At 47.5% G+C, this 18,295-nt stretch overlaps 1 protein-coding gene across 5 annotated transcripts in view; it reads right to left on the bottom strand.

Annotated features, from left to right (window-relative positions):
• Positions 1 to 8,075: 8,075 nt before the first annotated feature.
• The window catches only part of arhgef28a (Rho guanine nucleotide exchange factor (GEF) 28a), a 47,445-nt gene continuing 37,225 nt past the window's right edge, over positions 8,076 to 18,295 (bottom strand). For all 5 annotated transcript variants that reach the window (XM_079735517.1, XM_079735519.1, XM_079735520.1 and 2 more), the window contains 3 exons: positions 17,677 to 18,252; positions 13,770 to 14,025; positions 8,076 to 10,156 (listed from right to left, as the gene is read on the bottom strand). In XM_079735517.1, coding sequence (XP_079591643.1) covers positions 9,975 to 10,156; positions 13,770 to 14,025; positions 17,677 to 18,252 — 1,014 coding nt within the window. In that variant the 3' untranslated portion in view covers positions 8,076 to 9,974. The remainder of the gene's footprint in view (positions 10,157 to 13,769; positions 14,026 to 17,676; positions 18,253 to 18,295) is intronic.

Below are 18,295 nucleotides of genomic sequence, written 5' to 3'. Positions count from 1 at the left end.
CGCGCCCAAACCACAGTAGGGACCTATCTGTGTGCGTATGCTAGTGTGTTCTCCCCGCATTCCACCGCAGCGGAGCCCGTCACGTAGAGAAGCGTGAATGTAAAGCTGATTAAATAATGGACCACGCCGCGTTATATAGATGAGCAGCTCTGAGGACATTCTTGTGTGCGGTGCTATCCAAGTAATTGGATACCGCCCACTTCAAAAGTGTCTTAGGAGTGAAGGGGTGGAAAATGAAGAGGGGAGAGGGAGTGGTGATGTGGGTTGGGGGGTCAGTTTAACAAGGCCTGCACTGTTTTTTTCACCTTCACACCCGACAGAGATGACATACAGAAAAAAAGAGGGCTTGGGGGGTTGGGTAGTAATTGCATTCCCCACCTCCTCTTTCTTTTTTCCGCTGTCTCCCCGCTCCCCGGCTCATATTACAGCCGGAATATGAGATGGGAGAGGGACTGAAACGGAGGGCCTTCAGTGTCAGCTGTGACAGCCAATTTAGTCCTGCAGAAACACACCTGTCCCTTTACCACCGAGGGATTAGACGTGTCAGACGCACACATACACTCACCTACGCACTGCACACATGCATATATACACACACACATACACACACAAACACACAAGCACACACCATGCACACACACACACACACACGCATACACTCACCCGACACACACGTACGATGTAGATACATACACCTATACGTGCAACACACACGAGCGAACACAAACCTTTAACGTATGCACCAGCACACACAAATGCACGTATATGCACACACCTATGTGCTACATACACACAGCTACGCACTACACACACTATGCACGTATACACACATATGGGCGTGCACACGCGTTCACTTACGCTTTACACACACAAGCACGAATACACACAACTACATGCCATACATGTACGTAGACACACACACTGTGTGCTACACCTGCACACACACACACACACACACAACACACACACACACACACACACACACAACTTTGCATGCACACACACACTCCTACAAAGATGAGTTTTTGACTACTTTCCCTCTCCTTCACCTCCCCTTCACCTCCCTTTCTCCTCTCCTTCACCTCCCCTTCTCCTCCTTCACCTCCTCCTCCGCTCAGCTGTTCGACATCCTGTCATTTTCTCTTCATTAGGCCGCGGGCCGTTCTGCTAAATGCTAACTAAAACTAAGGGAAACTAAGAATCTGCCCACTTGTTGTTGGATACTGTAGTTCTCGGCTCGTTGAGCAGTAAAACGATATATAGAGCACCGTAAACGCCAAGTTTAGTTTAGACAGTCAAAACTGTCCCCTGCTTTGGAAGCCGACGGTGGTCACCTCGGGTACAGCAGCGAGTTTGGATTCCATTTCATTTACTTCCTAGCAGAGACAATCAGCAGCAGACGATAACAACCTTGTGTTGCTCTGCTGTGTGGAAGCAGATGTGCGTGGCCTCACTCGGCTGTCTGTAGGTGTGTGTCCTCACTCGGCTGTGTGTGTGTGTGTGTCCTCACTTGGCTGTGTGTCTGCCTGTCGTCTCCTCACTCGGCTATGTGTGTGTTTTTGTGTTGTCGTTGTCACTATGCTTTGTGATCTTGTTTGTGTGTCCCACTCTGATGTGTGTGTCTGTTTGTCTGACGTCACTTTGCATTGTGTGTTGGTTTGAGTTTGTCCTCACTCTGCTGTGTGTGTGTGTGTGTGTTTGTGTGTGTGTGTCATCACCATGCATTGTGTGTTGGTTTGGGTGTGTCCTCACTATAATCTGCATATGTGTGTGTGTGCTCACTCTGCTGTGCATGTGCATGTTGCGTCCTCACTCGGCTGTGTGTCTGTGTCTGTGTTTGTGACCTCGCTATGAAGTGTGTGTATGTCCTCCCTATGCAGTGCGTGAGTGTGTGTGTCCTAAATGCATTGTGACTGTTTGTTTGTACGTGTGTGTGTGTGTGTTTTTGTGTGTGTTGGTCCAGAGCATGATTGACAGCCATACAGAGCGAATGACGTCTGCCTCCCCCTCATTCCCACCCAGCGGTCCTCATTAGCCGGGCGGCTCTGACACGGCACAGAGATGGATTACACCAAACCAATCATTCCCACGCGGCCGTGTCACTCCTGACACGCTTCACACACCCGGCCCGGCCCACCAATCATCCATCTCCCCCACGAGGGAGACCGGGGGGGGGGGGTGGGTCACCAGGGGATTGTATTAGTGTATGCGCACGCACGGTGTCAATGAGTTCAGACATGTGCAAAACAAACGTTGGTTTGTCCGTCACGGCTGCAGGAGGGCAGATCGCTCCTGGCTGGGACCGGTCAGTGTTTCCTGTTTCCTGCGTCAGAGTCATGTGTCCCCTCCCCCCCCCCCCCCCCCGGGGGGACCACCAGGAGGTCCCACTCCACCCTGACGACCCACCCGTCAGCCAGGGGTCCGGGCGGCGAGGCGTTTCACAGCAGAGCGGGGGGTCAACCAAAGTGGAGCGCAGTATGGGCACACTTCCTGTTGTAAAGGGCGTGGCGTGCTACCGTTTGGCGTGCGCTCCCGGTTTGACACGGACCGGCGAGTCGAGAAGGATCAACTCAACTGTTTTATTCATGGGACAGCACTTTTTAATTTAATACACTCGAAAATACAGACAAGCCCTGTGGGGTCTTCTATCCCCCTAGCAACCCCTAGCAAAGTCCCTGCAGCTATGGGATGCTCAAAGCGCAGCCAGGTGTGGAGATGAAATTTAAGGAGACACGGGCGCTGTCAGTCATCTCTCTCTCTGTCTCTCTCTCTCTCTCTCTCTCTGTCGCTCTCTTTCTCTCTCTCACTCTCTCTATCTCTCTCTCTCTCTCTCTCTCTCTCTCTCTCTCTTCTCTCTCTCTTCTCTCTCTCTCTCTCTCTTTCTCTCTCTCTCTCTCTCTTTCTCTCTCCCGATTCTACACAGAGTACATAAATACATGCAAGGGCCTGGTCCTGTGGACAGGCTGCCGGTGGAAGGGTCCTCTGCTTGTGTTGTTGTGACTAATCAGGGTTTATTAAAGTGAACCTCACAGGTAATCAGCACCACGGACAGCGCCGGCTGGACACAATGGGTTGTTCATTAATTTAGAGCACCATCAGGAAAAGCCTCACTCCAAGGGGAGTCGGGGTGAACACAGGACATCGACCATGGAACACGGGACACAGAACACATAACATGGAACACAGAACAGGGAACATGGGACACAGGACACAGAACACGGAACATGGAACAGGACACAGAACACGGAACTTGGAAAACAGAACGAGGAACATGGAACGTAAACATAGAACATGGAAGACAGATCATGGAAAACAGAACATGGAAAATAGAACATGGGACATAGAACATGGAACACGGAACAAGGACTGTGGAACATAGAATACGGAACATAACAAATGAAAGACCAACCCCGAATGCAGAGAAGGAACAAAATGTGCATAACAATGGAACTGCCAAGGAAATGCCAAATGAGTACATTATGCTTTATGATCGGATTATTATAGATATATAGCATTTTGAGAGCAAATAAAATGTTGAACTTCTAACATTGCCTCTCCACACAAACACTTACAAGCCCCACGCGCACACGCCATGCCCCAGACACACAAACACATTTTCAGCTATCACTGCATAACCTTATACATAGCTGACATTTAACTATAAATAGCTGTTGTCCTTTATTTGGAAAGGCCAACCTTTGGGAAATTGACATTTTAAAAAAGACTGATTATTTATTTGCAAATATGGATTGCAATAAAAGATAGAATTGAGCTTTATATCTTGTTGTGAAAAGCTACAATGATGACCATATATTAAATGTAGCATTCTACACAACAGATTAAACTATTTATTTCCTCTCAAAATTGGATTGCATTCCATGAATCCTGATACCCTTACCAGCTGGAGATGTACACTAATATTGTTGATGGAATATGAGTTGACTTTCTCAAGCGATGGGTTGGTTGTTTCCTAACGCTGGTTCCCAGGTGGTGGATGCTCTCCCTGACCTAAGACACCAGAAGACAGCGATACACTGTGAAGGGCCTTTCATAATCCACGTCCCTCCACCTCATTCCTCCCTCCCTTAACAGTCATCCTGACACCATTTTAACACCCAGTTTATGGTTAATCCTCTTCTTTCATTGCCGTTTGTCTTAAAGTATGTCTGTTGTAGAGCAAATTTAATATCGCTTTATCATCTGTGTAAAATCTCTTCTCTTTTACACTTTTTTAGTTGTTTTTACTATATGATCTTAATTTCCCATAAGACACTGAGTTACGATGACGTGGGTGACTTTGACATTTACAATAATCTTTACAGCCAACTTGGATTTCACACACACACACACACACACACACACACACACACACACACAAACACACATACACACGCACACACACACAAACATACACAAACACACACGCTCACACTCTACATGCAAACACACAAGAAGGAATTGTGTAAGAGGCAATTTACACTAAGCTCAGAGAAATCTTTTGAATGGGCTCCCTCCACGCCAGGCCATTAAAAGCAGATGTATGTAGGTTCTGCTAATCGCGTGGGGAACCGCCTCACCCTCGGGCCTGGGGAGGCCGAGGCACAGGCTTCTTCACCCTGAGGCTCAGCCTCATTACCGTGTGGATCGAGACTCCACTAACCGCCGAAGAATTGAGCTAAAGATCCTCATATCCAGTCAAACTGTATATTGCTTTGACTCGGTAGGTTCCAGTAGTCCTACTGTGTTAAAGCAGGACTTCTGGGGGGAGACGGCACAGAGACTGGACAGGAAACCAACAACAGAAAGGGGTGGAGTTACGCCTTATTTCCTGTTTCATAACGGAGACCTTATACTGAAAATAAACTAATTTGCACCTGGATGAATCTTTCAGAATGGGATTTTAGCAAGCGTGTTTCTATAGTGGTCAGTCCACACAGTGTTGGTTTGAAACCTTTACAGACACTTTTTAAAAGGTTGCTACTGCTGTCCAAGTTTGTGTTTGTCAATTACACTCATACAGATCCCAGCCTCCAGCGAAATGATTGGTTGAAACAAATATGAATTGACGTAAAGTGAAAAGCCCTGTTCACCCAGGATTGAACCGTCAGACGAATTGATTCGTCTGCCATGTGCACCTCGTCATTTGATACTCTTTCACTGTAAGACAACAGCAGTGCAGCGGATAAATGATTTTTGAGTTTCTTCAACCACAACGGCAACAAGGCATGTTCAGCAGAATGAATGTCTTCACACCATAAATGAGTTGTGTGTGCTGCTCCGTTACGCAGGCTTTACATCACAGCTGGAAAACCACGTCAGCATCAGTGAATACCATTCTAATAAATAATGATGTGAGCTTAAATTAGCAGTGCCCCTCAGACTCTGCCGTGCTCTCGTGCCCTAAAGCAATAATATAGAAGACCTTTATATCCTCTCTATATGGACTTCAAGCTTTCAACAAAGCCCACTCATTTTAAATCATGCCCCCACTGTGGAATTTAATTAAAAAATGTAACGTCTGTTTGGGTGTGGGTATGGGTGTGTTTGTTTTCATGTATTTCTTTGTAGGGCTGTCTGTATGGATAGTATCCAGGGGTAACTATTACCCAACAGCCGACTGGGTTTTTCCGTGTGCTTCAAATGTTTACGAAAATCCCAAGGATTGAAAGCTCTTCCCCAGTGCTGTGGAGAGAGGAGCAGAACAACGACAGCCCATCTGAGTGACTTCAATCCAGATTATTAGTGTATCCCTCTATCACAACAGTGATATCCTCAGAGGTCTTCACAGGCCCCGGGTTCTGCAGCCCCCCCACCACTCCCAGATACACCGTGAGAACAGGAAGGGAACCTTGGGAATGTCACGCAGGACCAGGGAGCCCGGATTGCCGGGAGAAGTATTCTAGAGATGGGTCTCATAATATTGATATGAGCCTTGTTTTGCGAGCATCACCCAACTCGTCACAGCTGCAGAGTCCTCAGGTATCTCAGCAGAACAAAGAGGGAGGGTGGGGGGAGATATATCTGATGTTTTGTTGAAGATCCAGGCCTATTTTCTCCCCAGGGGGGCTGGGGTATACTAACAGCATGCTTTGACTTTGAAAATCCAACCATGATCTCCACATTAAGACTTTAACTTATCCTGATTTGATGGAAGCACTTTGTTACTTGCATACTTTGATACTTTAGCTTTAGCAGTTTCTATTATTATTATTGTTATCATTATTATCCCTTTGGTTTAGTAGTAGGCCTAGTAGTAGAAGTAGAAGATTTTAATAGTAGTTAATTTTTTGCTTTTATACATATATAATAGTAGTAATAATAGTTGTAGTAGTATTAAATCTGTCGTGAATATATGGTAAACAAAAGTATAACATGAAAGTTTGAAACACACATTAATAATAATTTTAATTGTGACGTCCATTTCAATCTTTCTTAAAAAAAAAAAAACTCCAACTCCCTAACGAACTGCAACGCCATCTCTGTTTTAATGTCCTTTAATCAGGCGCCTTCTCTTTAACGAGACACCCACTCACCCGAAAGACCCCGTCCCGGCTGGAACACAATTTACTGGGCGTATACATATTACATATTTAAGCTGCAGCCTTATATCCACACTCGCCCACAGAAATCATTACAAAGCCTCGGGGAGAGAACCAAGCAAATACACAGGTTCACTCCCAAGCTGTTGACTCAGCAGCAACACTTCTCCCATCGCTCCCTCAGCAGCGTCTCGCTTTGTTTACGGCCAACCTTCCGCACGGCTGTGGACCGCAGGACAGAGGCCGGCAGAGAGGCTCTCCTCTCGGGGGATAACTCTCCGCTGTGGAGGGTCTGGCTGTTTATTGAATGTGTGTTCTGCTGATTTTGAGTATTGTGTCTTGTGTTTGTGTTAACCTTTTTCTATTTCCTCTTCCTCCTATTTGTTGATCGCTGATGCTCACATGTTGGGTGTGACTAGAGTGCCTTTTGGTTTTGCTTTAGTGTCCTCTTCAATTGTGTAAGCCGTCAAAGTAGTAGTGGTAAGCACCTACAGGTACAATGCTTTTGGATCTTTACACCCTAACCACGAGACTATCCTGTCCCACATACCCAGTTTACTAAACTACATAGTATAGCCTATACTACTTAGTATAATCCTATACTACATAGTATAGCCTACTATACTACATAGTATAGCACACTACATAATATAGCAAACAACTTAGTATTCTATATTATATAGTACTACATATCGTCGTATAGTGATGCTCATTAGCGCTTATATATAATAATGATAATATCTTGGGTTTATTATAGAGCATTTCAAGGGACCTATAAATACTTTCTTCTCTTCTGAGTCCTTTGTGCAGAAGCAGTGCACCCAGACCAGCCTGATGCTGCGCTGCGGTGACCTTGTGTGTTCAACTTACTTCCGGCGAATAAGCAGATTCTGTTTGTGACGTTTAAAGGTGGAGCGAGCTGGGGGAGGAGGGGGGTGTGGTGATGGAGGAGGGGGGGAGGAGGGGTGGAGGGCGCTGGCAGCAGATGGTTGAGGGGCACAGCGTGGTGGCGGTCCTATGGTTTGATCAGCAGAGCCCACCGGAGGGAGGAGAGCACAAGGAGAACATTAACACCCTGGGACGGCCGGCACGAGGTCATCGGGGGCGTACGACACCCGCAATGAGATAGAGACGGAGAGAGAGAGGGGGGAGGGGGCAGAGATAGGGCGAGAGGGGATGAGAGAGAAGGGAAGATATATGAAGAGGGCCAGATAGAGTGAGTGAACAGGGGTGAGAGAGAGAGGGGGAGGAGAGAGAGATGAGAGAGAGAGAGAGAGAGGGAGGAGAGAGTGAGAGGGGATGAGAGATAGGGAGAGAGGGACCAGAGAGAGCGAGTGGGAGGAGAGAGAGATAGAATGAGAGGGGATTAGAGAGAGAGAGAGAGAGAGAGAGAGAGAGAGAGAGAGAGAGAGAGAGAGAGAGAGAGAGAGAGAGAGAGAGAGAGAGAGAGAAAGACTAAAACAATTGCTGGATAAAGGAGTAAAGGCAATACATGTAACAGGAACTTAAGGATTTTCTTTTAGGTTATTACAACATTTTATTATATTTAGTTTTTATGCTGACATAAAAATATACAAAGGCTTGCATCTTCATCCAAATGGTTTTAACAGCTTTCTCCTTTAGTGACTTAGTCACACTTCAGGTAGATGTTACAGTCAACCCGGTACTTCTGTGGAAATATTTGATTTTAAAGCAGGAGAATTGTGATGTGGAATGTTTTAACGTATTATATTACCGGTCAATGCGGTTTACTTTTCCTATTATGTTACTACCCACATTTTATCAGCTCCGAACACAGTGAAAGCAGTTAACCATCCAACTGCATGGTTTAAGACACAAATACCCAACAAGATGGTTCAGAAATGTTGCAGAACGAGAACTGTTTACAGCACAACCAGCTTACAGTAAGACACACTGGGAACATTTTCAAGCTGCAATAAATAAAAGGCACTGAAATACACACATTGAGCTCAAATCACATCCAACACAGACCACAGCCTTTTCGCTGTGTTGTTGAATACATCCCAGCCACAAGTCTACAACAAAACTTTACACTGAATGCTCACAAGCATCTTATGCTAGAATTATTTATATAAACTCATACGAGTTGAAGGCAAACAAAACCATTGGCAACCAAATGCAAATTGAACACCGACCAAAAATGTCCTTGAGGGATGAAGTGTAAATGCACTACTATGTAAATATTCAAGTTAGAGAATTGGCCCTTTGTTTTGTGAAGGGCGGTTCATAAGGCCTTCTTTACTTGTGGTCACTCAGAAAGATCAAAGATCAAATAAAACTTGAAAAACAAAAATAAATCAAGTTTTGACATGTAATATTAATGATATCAATGCAGTGCATCTGAAAAATAGTATCCAACAGCAAACACATTTTTATTTGGTTTACGTCAGAAGGTGTCAAGGTTCATCGATTCTTCTACATATCGTCTGCGATTGTTGTAATGCATTACAAGATTCCTGAACGACTTGTGTTTGGACAACCTTCTGCGTGGTTAGGTGCTGAACTATAAACCAGCGTCCCTTCTGAATCCACACTATCTCTCCGTCGCCAAACGCAAGTTCCTTTGGATTCTAAAACCAACGTGGGGGAGTTCAGAGCGGCCAGTGAAGCGCCATCCTTCATCGCTAATGCGCCGCGCTCCGTGTAATTCTCTCCATGTAAATAAATAGAGTGTGTCTGATGAATGGCTGAGCGCAGGTTTATCCCATGGCTGAACAATCAACCTCAAGACAGAGAGAGAGAGAGAGAGAGAGAGAGAGAGAGAGAGAGAGAGGGAGGGGGAGAGAGAGAGAGAGAGAGAGCGAGAGAGAGAGAGAGAGACAGACAGAGAGACAGAGAGACAGACAGAGAGGAAGAGGGGGGGAGAGAGAGAGGGAGAGAGAGAGAGGGGGGGGAGAAAGAGAGAGATGGAGAGAGAAAATAGTGAGAGGATCTGCAGGATGCTTGGGTGATGTTGACCCAGTCTCCAAAACACACACACACACACACATGCATGCGCGTGTACGCACAAGCACACACACACACACACGCAGGCACACACACACACACGCACGCACACACACACACACCATTGGAATCTTTTTCTGCTTTAAAGTTAACTTCAAGTTAAATGTCATGCATATAACTCCATGACACAGGCATGACGAATAGTAACCATGACATTTGGTTACCTTGACACATTGGGTTGTTGACGTCATATTCCAAAACCAACCAGTGAACTGAAGTCCCGGGCTACCAAATCCTCTGCAGCCATCCCATCTTCCACTAAAACAACCCCCTCGAGAACAGAGCTAAGAGCGTGGTTTTTTTGATGGTCTTTTGAACGGAGCATGCGGACCACGGTGGCACCTCCATCGTGCTCCCTGCTGTCCGAGTCCGGTACTGCAACGGAGGTCACCTTTACCGCTCCCCTCTTCAGAGGTATACAATGTTCTCTTCCCGGCCTTCCTCCCCGCCGGTCTCCGTCTCCATGGAGACAATCGTGGCGAGGTCCAGCCGAGGGTCAGTGGGGGAGAGGGCGCTGCCGGGATACTGCCCCCCGGACCCAGGTGACATCAGCGCTGACGTACGTCCATCTTCACCTTGGCTGCCGTAGTCTGTGCGCACAAACACACACACACACACACACACACACACACACACATATATACACACACACACACATACACACACACACACACACAGCCACACACACACACACACACACACGGTAAATATATACAGAGTCAGACACTCATTTTCATAAACCCATCAGGTATACATGCTGACATGTTACATGAACCAGCCACACCATTAAAAAATATACATTCCAATAAATCTTTTGGATATTACATGAATTAATGATGCTAAATTAGGGCATAATGGCATTAAGAATGCATACTATTATATGCATACAAACACACACACACGCATGCACGCGCACACAGGTGCATATGCTATATCCTGTATGTGTTCTGGGGAGGATGAGAGCAATGTGTTGTTGACTCTCCTGTAGTGGCCCATAAAGCCTCTGTGTCCCTGTAGCATTGCATCTTGTGCTGATGAATTGCAGAAGAGTCCTTAGAGCCGCTGGTTTAGAGCAGGGCCCTGATGGATGCCCCAGCAGCAGGCAAACCCACAGCCTCAGATTGTATCATGACCGCCGGGAGGGAGAACTTTCCTTTTCTTCATGTCAAAATAAATACCCTCTTTAATCATGGAACAGAAAAAAAGGATTTGAAACACTACGACATTCCGTTCAGCGAATGAAACGATTCCTCATGGAAGCGTACCGCTGCGTTAACCTTGATGATGCGCCTCCGTGGCAAGGCCCTGCTTTGAATCAAACTTTAATCTTCAACACGGCAGACCGACTTCTGCTCTTCTATTGTTATGCAACACGCACGCGGCACACAAGCGGCACGCACGCACACGCACAGAGGCGTAGTTCCTGTTTCCAGGGAACGCCCTGGTGACCGGGACGGACGTGATTGGCGGGTCGCCGGTGACTTGAAGGCATTCATGCCAACCGGTTGGTCGAGGCTGTGTCGTTCACACACTGAGCGACACAGACAATGGCTCGGCCGCCACGAGTCCATTCAACGGGGAAGACAAAAGAGAAATGTGCGTGGGTGTGAGAACAATTCTTCACATGCCTGGGCTCAGAAGAGCAAAAATGTTTAATTTGGGCACTCTGTGTGTATGGTTTGCAGGCAGCGTGAATGATCCAGTGTTTTGGCTGGAGCCAAGGTGGATCTCATTGGATTCAGATGATGTGAAACGATCGGTTTCCAGGTGAACCACTCCCATCAGCTAATGGAAGGAATGTGATCCGATGCTTTAGGAATGTATTGGACTGTGCGAAAGGGACTTAACATGCTAGCTATTGGTGTGATAGCCTGATACATGTTACGTGATGTTATTGGTTAAAATGTCAAAGGCATGCTCACAATGATATGTTGCTGTTTGACATAAAAAAAAAAGTTTATTGGTGCTGAATAATCTGCGATCCAGAAGTCCTACTGTGTTTTAGCAGAACCTCTGATCCCGCAGTTCTACTGTGTTATAGCAGAAACTCTGATCCAGCAGTCTTACTGTTTGATAGCAGAACCTCTGATCCAGCAGTCCTACTGTGTTATAGCAGTGCCTCTTAGATGAGGTGGCTCAGTGCCTAACCCAGAAACCAGGACTGCAAGTTACGGCTTGTTTCCTGTTTCCTTATTGCGAGATTCTACCGATGTTCTTCCGCTAGCGTGGATTAAGCCTTCAGAAGGGGATCGGTGTATTCCTACATTGGCCAGTTTGTATGCCGTTGGTTCGAAACCTTTTTACAGTTTACTACTGCTGGCCAAGTCTTTGCTCACAATCATGCGCTTACATATAGGGGTTAGGGTAAGGGTTAAAACAACCCTAACCCTAACCTGATTGGTCTTATCAAAAATGAACCGAAAGAAAACACGAGCCCCGTTCCCCCAGAAATTGGCTCGACTGCCGTCAGTGATCTGATTTGCGAGAATGGCTTTGGTACAACGAAGAGAAAAAGCAACATTAGGTTTGAGCGGACCGCCGGTGTGTCCTGCAGGTCTCCCATCAGTGTCAGGTCTGATATCTCTTGCGACGTGGCGGGAAGATTGCCATGCAGGGTCTCTAGAGGCCAATAAGGGAGCGGGGGCCGGTGTCAGGGAGAATGAACCCCCCCCTGCAGTCCCCTGTGTACGATGCCGTCCGGTATAAAGCCCCCCTCCCCCTTGCCACCCCGAATCTTGTTAACAACCGACTCTGGTTTTACCAGGGAACGGGCGGGAAAAAGGTTAACAAGCCAATTGGAGAAGGATGGAGGTGTATGTGTTTGTGTCTGTCAGCGCGTGCCTGTGTGTGAATTTGTGTACGCGTGCGTGTACATGCGTGGACCTCTGTGTGTTTGTATGCGTGTGTGGCGCCCTTGCAATGGTCGGGTGAAAGAATGTAGATACCATGAATAAGTGATGTGTCACAGCCACGATAATAACAAGCAGGCTCGGTGAGTCCCATGATTCAGTGGCTCAGTGTGGGTATTGTTACGCTGACAGAGTGGCGGCGGTGAGAGGGCGGGCAGGGTGGGCCGGAGCCTCGGGAAGGCACTGGTAGCATAACGAACTCCTAGAAACTGAACGTGACGAATAATATCATCTCTCTCTCTTTCTCTGCCCCTCTCTCTCTCTCTTTCTCACCACCTCTCCTCTCCCCCATTCTATCTCTCTCTCTCTTTCTCTCTCTCTCTCTCTCTCTCTCTCTCTCTCTCTCTCTCTCTCTCTCTCTCTCTCCCTCCTCCTCCTCCCCCTCCCCCTCCTCTCCTCCCTCGTCTCCCCCTGAGCCACCGGTAAGACGGGTGGACTTGTAATGAGTTTTGTAAAGATTTTTCCGGATCAATGTTCCAATCAGTCCGTCATCGCATGCGATCTGTGATTCACCGGGTCTCTCTGGTCCGCCCACTGGGCTGGAGAGATAGAAAGAGCCATTGATTTAGCTTTTCCTCTGGCAAGAGGGAGGTGTAGCTAGCTACTGGTGGAGGTGGGGCTGGAAGGGGGGGGGGGGGGTTGTTGGGGGCAATTGTCTCTCTGTCGGAAGACACTGATTAACTGAGCGACAAGGACAGGCCGGGTTTCACGCTAAGAGCTGGGGGAGCATGGGAGTGAGAGAGAGAGGGGGAGAGAGGAGAAAGAGAGAGGAGAGAGAGAGAGGGAGAGAGAGAGAGAGAGAGAGAGAGAAGGAGCCTGAGCGAGGGAGAAAGAGGGGGAGAGAGAAAGAGGGAGAGAGAAAGAGAGAGAGAGGGAGAGAAAGCAAAGAGATAGAGAGCGTGCGTGTGATATTGTCTGAGTGAGTGAGTGAGTGAATAAGCAAGTGAATCGCCACAACACTAAGGACACACGATCCCCTCCTCATCATGACTAAATCCACACTAAACACCATAGAGACCATCCCATCGTCATCATGACTAAATCAAACCCAACCCTAAACACCACAGAGACGACCCTCTCCTCATCATGACTAAATCAGCCCAACACTAAACACCATAGAGACCATCCCATCGTCATCATGACTAAATCAAACCCAACCCTAAACACCACAGAGACGACCCTCTCCTCATCATGACTAAATCCGCCCAACACTAAACACCATAGAGACCATCCTCTCCAAATCAAGACTGAATCAGGCCAGCACCACAAGACGCGTGTGTTATGTCCTTCTTACCGCCCGCCGGGGCCCCCTCCCCCTCAGGCCCGGTGGGTTGGTAGAAGAAGCCTGTGTCGGTGGCCCTGATCTGGGGCCGGGGGCTGGCCTTGGGCCTCTGGTTGGACCGGAGCAGCAGGGCGTTGAGGCTGTTGTGGGCGCTAGGGTCGTCCCGCTTGTGATGGTTGTTGGAGGGCGCGCTGACGGCGAACGCAGCCTCGTTCACGAACACCGAGCCGCCATATTTGTAGTCCCCGGGTGAACCGGTATCCATTGGCTATAGAAATACAGAACAATCCAAATAAATAACAAGATATATCAAAGAAAATCTAAAACTCATAAATAAATATATACAACTTTAGAAAATATGCATATGGTATCTCTATATACTAATATAAATACAATCAACATAACGTTATGATAATCAATACTCTTTGATACATTACACAAATGATACCCCCTTAATACAGCAGAGCAGGGACTCAAAGTAAAAAGACACTCTTGCTAGAAGAAAGGTTCCCTTGAGAATAAACGGTTTGAACCATGCTATGCATCTGTGGGTACACCTTCCGGCACGGTTTAAACCTATTCATCCTTCTTTTTCACAGCACACTGTGACAAAATGTCCTTGAAAAATATACTAATAAACAATACAAAAAGAAGCATACATAAGCAATAATCCTCCTCATCATCATCCTCCTCATCATCATATATTCTTCTTGTTGGTAGAAAATCTATTTGTATTTATTTGGGAGGAACTATTGGACTGGGGGAGCGGGGGAGACTGAACTCTTTGGTGATTTATGACCTCATCAGAAGGTGGTGTGTTATGACCTCATCAGAAAGGGTTGAGATATGACCTCATTAGAAGGTGATGAATCACACTGCGGCTGTAGGGTGCTCTCAGCAGACACCCTCACACGCTCCACCACGCCTTAAAGCAGCCCGGAGACGGCCGGCTAAACCAAACCCCACTAAATGTAAAGGGGACGAAGCATCTCGTAATCACAACAGCAACCCCATCCCCTCTTCCTCCTCTTCTTTCTCCTCTCCCTCCTCCTCCCCCTCCTCCCTCTCCTCCTCTCCCTTCCTCCTCCTATGCCTCCTCTTCTATCTCCTCCACCTCCTTCCCTCCTCCTCCTCTTCCTCCTCCTCCCCTCAAAACCAAATTAGTTTCTGGTCGGAAGCATCCAGTTAGGCCAATAAGGAGTCACACCAGGGAGTGTGTACGTGTTATATGTCATTGGGAACCATTTTGCATGCTATTACGAATTTGCATATTTATAAATTTTACTTTATTTAAATAATAAAATAAAAGAATCCTCCCTATTGCTGTCCTGTACATCCACGTTTTCTGCCTGGGATTAAAACATGATATGTTATCTCTTCTCTTCTGGTCCCTCTGGAATTCTGTTGTGTGCAAAACTTCGGCAAACAGAACATGAGGAGGAGGATGAGGAGGATGAGGAGGATGAGGAGGAGGAGGAGGAGGAGGAAGAGCAGGCATGGTATTGGGACTGCAACACGACACCCCCCATCCTTCCCAGCTCCTCCATTATTCACCAGGTATTGTGAGGAGCCGTACCTGGCGCACGTAGCGAACACAACGCCGGACCCAAAGGACGATACACCGTGTGTATAGCGTTTCAACACAGATAGTCTTTAATCAATCACGTTCCCCGCCAACCCCCACCCCTGTGAGCAGCACTTAGGTAAACCGGACAGGTAAAGCAGGTCTCTCCCTCTCTCTGCCCCTCTCTCTGTCCATCTCTCTGTCCCTCTCTCTCTATCTCTGTCTGTCTCTCCCACTCTCTGTCTCTCCCTCTTTCTGTCTCTCCCCCCTCTCTCTCTCTCTCCCTCCCTCCCTCCCCCTTCCTCTCTCCCTACGTGACCTCAACCTAGAGCGGCCGTATCACACTTTATTTTAAGCTAATGTGTCGCAGCCGTTGAATAATTTAACTCAATCCGGAGAGGGGAGCGATTGGGTTTTTTGTAATTCTTTTCCTGGGAGTCTCTGGCCGTTCCTCTGCTTTTAATTATTCCTTATTCTTCGGTGTTTGGTGTGTGTGTGCGCGATGCTTTAATTATCATCAATCACTAAGCTGTTTATTAGCACTGGGGGCTGCCACCGCGCCGCTTAGACGGATGGTGCCGGAATACCCCGCCATTATAGGAGGACATACATCAGCTCGGCGTCGGGGGCACCGCACGCGTGTGAGAGACTCTATGTGTTTAATGTGTGTGTGTGTGTGTGTTTGTTTGAGTGTGTGTTTGTATGTGTCTGGGTGAGTGTGTTTGTGTGTGTGTCTGTGTATGCGTGTGTTTGTGTGTGTCTGTGTGAGTGTACGTGTCTGTGTTTGAGTATGTGTTTCTGTCTGTGTGAGGGTATGTGTGTTTGAGTGTGTGTGTGTGTGTGCGTGTGTGTGTGTGTGTGTGTGTGTGTGTGTGTGTGTCTGTGTGTATGTGTGTGTCTTTCAGTGTGTGTGTGTGTCTGTGTCTGAGTGTATGCTGGGGGGTGCTGGGTGTCTGGCCTGCACTGCAAGGCTCAGTGAGAAAAGCTTTTCCCCTTAATGACCGTGGATATATAGTGTTGCCTTTGTCACATTTGGGATTTTATGTTGCCACTACTCCGCCATTTTGTGATGACTCGAGGGAGCTGTAGTAAATAAACATAAATAAGCCGTAAAACAGGCTAATCAAAAACTTTCTTGAGAAACGCTGTGGCAGTTTATAACATTACAATGTCTCGCCATAACTCTCAAAAAGTATTTCTAAACAATGACCAGAACACCATTATTCATAAACATTCCTATGCTCCAATCTTCCTTGATGATGGTGGCCATTGTGATGTGACGTCACAATGTAAATGCTGTACATATAGAACAAAATTATATACTATGTATCTATACACAGCTCCCTTTACTCTAGTCTCATATGAATATAAAGTTATTGAAACAATGAAACCTAAAGAGTTATATTTCTTAAGAAACGCTTTCAATGAGGATTTACATTCTGGCTATTCATATTTGTTCCGAAAAACAATGGGAGTCATACAACCAGAAGGTAAAGAGTAGGCATGCGCTGATATGGATATGTTATGGGTAAAAATATGCAATAACACATACGTTATTGTCATTTGGTATCGTATTTTTTAAGAGGAAAAGGCTAAGTACATACCCTGGCCCAAGGCTAGATCAAGGATCATTTGTTTCACAAGGCAGAAGCATGCTTCTAATGAGGCGAGAGGAATCAATACGTGTGTTGTAACTAGCTCAGACATCTGGCATATAGCAGGGGTCAGGAACGGGTATAAGTTGGAAGAGCCATACAAACTTTTCTGACTTGTTTCTTTGAATCGATATTAAATGCAAAAGCTTAAGTGTATACTGTATTGTCGAGGATAAATAATGAATGGATCAGATCTGTAAGTGGTATCGTCAGGCAAATCTTCACAGATTAAGACTCTACTGTACTAGCAAGAGGCATCGCTGAATGCTTAGGGGAGGGTGAGACATTGAATGGGATGTAGGTGCATTGTGAGAGCTATTATAGAGTCTAAATGTTCAGAACAGACCTAGCCATCCGTCAGCTATTAGTGAGTGAAATGCTCTGTGAGAATATCTGTTTCTATTTGACTGCACCTGCCTCGGTCTTTGAGAATTTAGATTTTAACCAGTTCCCGGCTCATTTTTGACCAATCAGTTGGTTGTTTAGTTTAACAATGTCTTCTCTTCTGCTCCTTTCTGCTCTCTTTTCAGAACTATGGAATCTGATCAACCACCCTTTTAAGAGGCTGTACATGCCTGGTGTGTGTGTGTGTCACTCCTCCCTAACCCTCACCTGCGTCTCCCCCAGAGGGGAGGACCATGGCACCTTTAAGAGATGACACATGCTCGGTGTGTGTGTGTCACTCCCCCCTAACCCTCACCTGCTTCTCCCCCAGAGGGATGACGAGGGCGGGCCCCATGCTGGGCAGGCTCCTCTGCCGGCCGTGCCTCCAGCTCCGCAGCGTCCTCTGCTGGGCATCCAGGCGGCGCCGCTCCCTCTCCACGCTGCGCTGGCCGTCCCGCAGCCGCTCCAGGCTCTGCTGGTACTCCTCCAGCTGGCCCTCCAGCTCCCGCCTCTCGCGCCGCAGGCTCTCCGTCTGCAGGCCGCAGCGCCGCTCCCGCTCCTCCAGCTGGGCCTCCAGCGCCCCCTGCTGGCCGTCCCGGGCCTGGCACTCCCTCTCCCAGCGCTGGCGGTCCAGACGCAGGCGGCCCTGCAGCCGCAGTGCCGCCGCCGCCTCCTCCCGCCGCTTCTCCAGGTTGCGCTGCTTCTCCTGCTCCTGCAGGGAGGGGCCCCGCACAGAGGAGGAGAAGGAGGAGGAGGAGGAGGAGGTGGGGGAGGTGGAGGAGGTGGAGGAGGAGGCGTGGGACGGGGGTCTCTGGCCGCGGACGGAGGAGGAAGTGGAGGAGAGGAGGAGCTTCTGGACCTCGTGGCAGCTGTCCTGGATGCTCACCACGGCCTGGGGGGAGCCAACCACGAGGACATGTGATAAAAATATCTCA

Source organism: Pollachius pollachius (assembly GCF_949987615.1).
Source record: "Pollachius pollachius genome assembly, chromosome: 4".
Classification (NCBI taxonomy): domain Eukaryota; kingdom Metazoa; phylum Chordata; class Actinopteri; order Gadiformes; family Gadidae; genus Pollachius; species Pollachius pollachius.
This window is presented reverse-complemented; position numbering and strand designations above follow the sequence as displayed.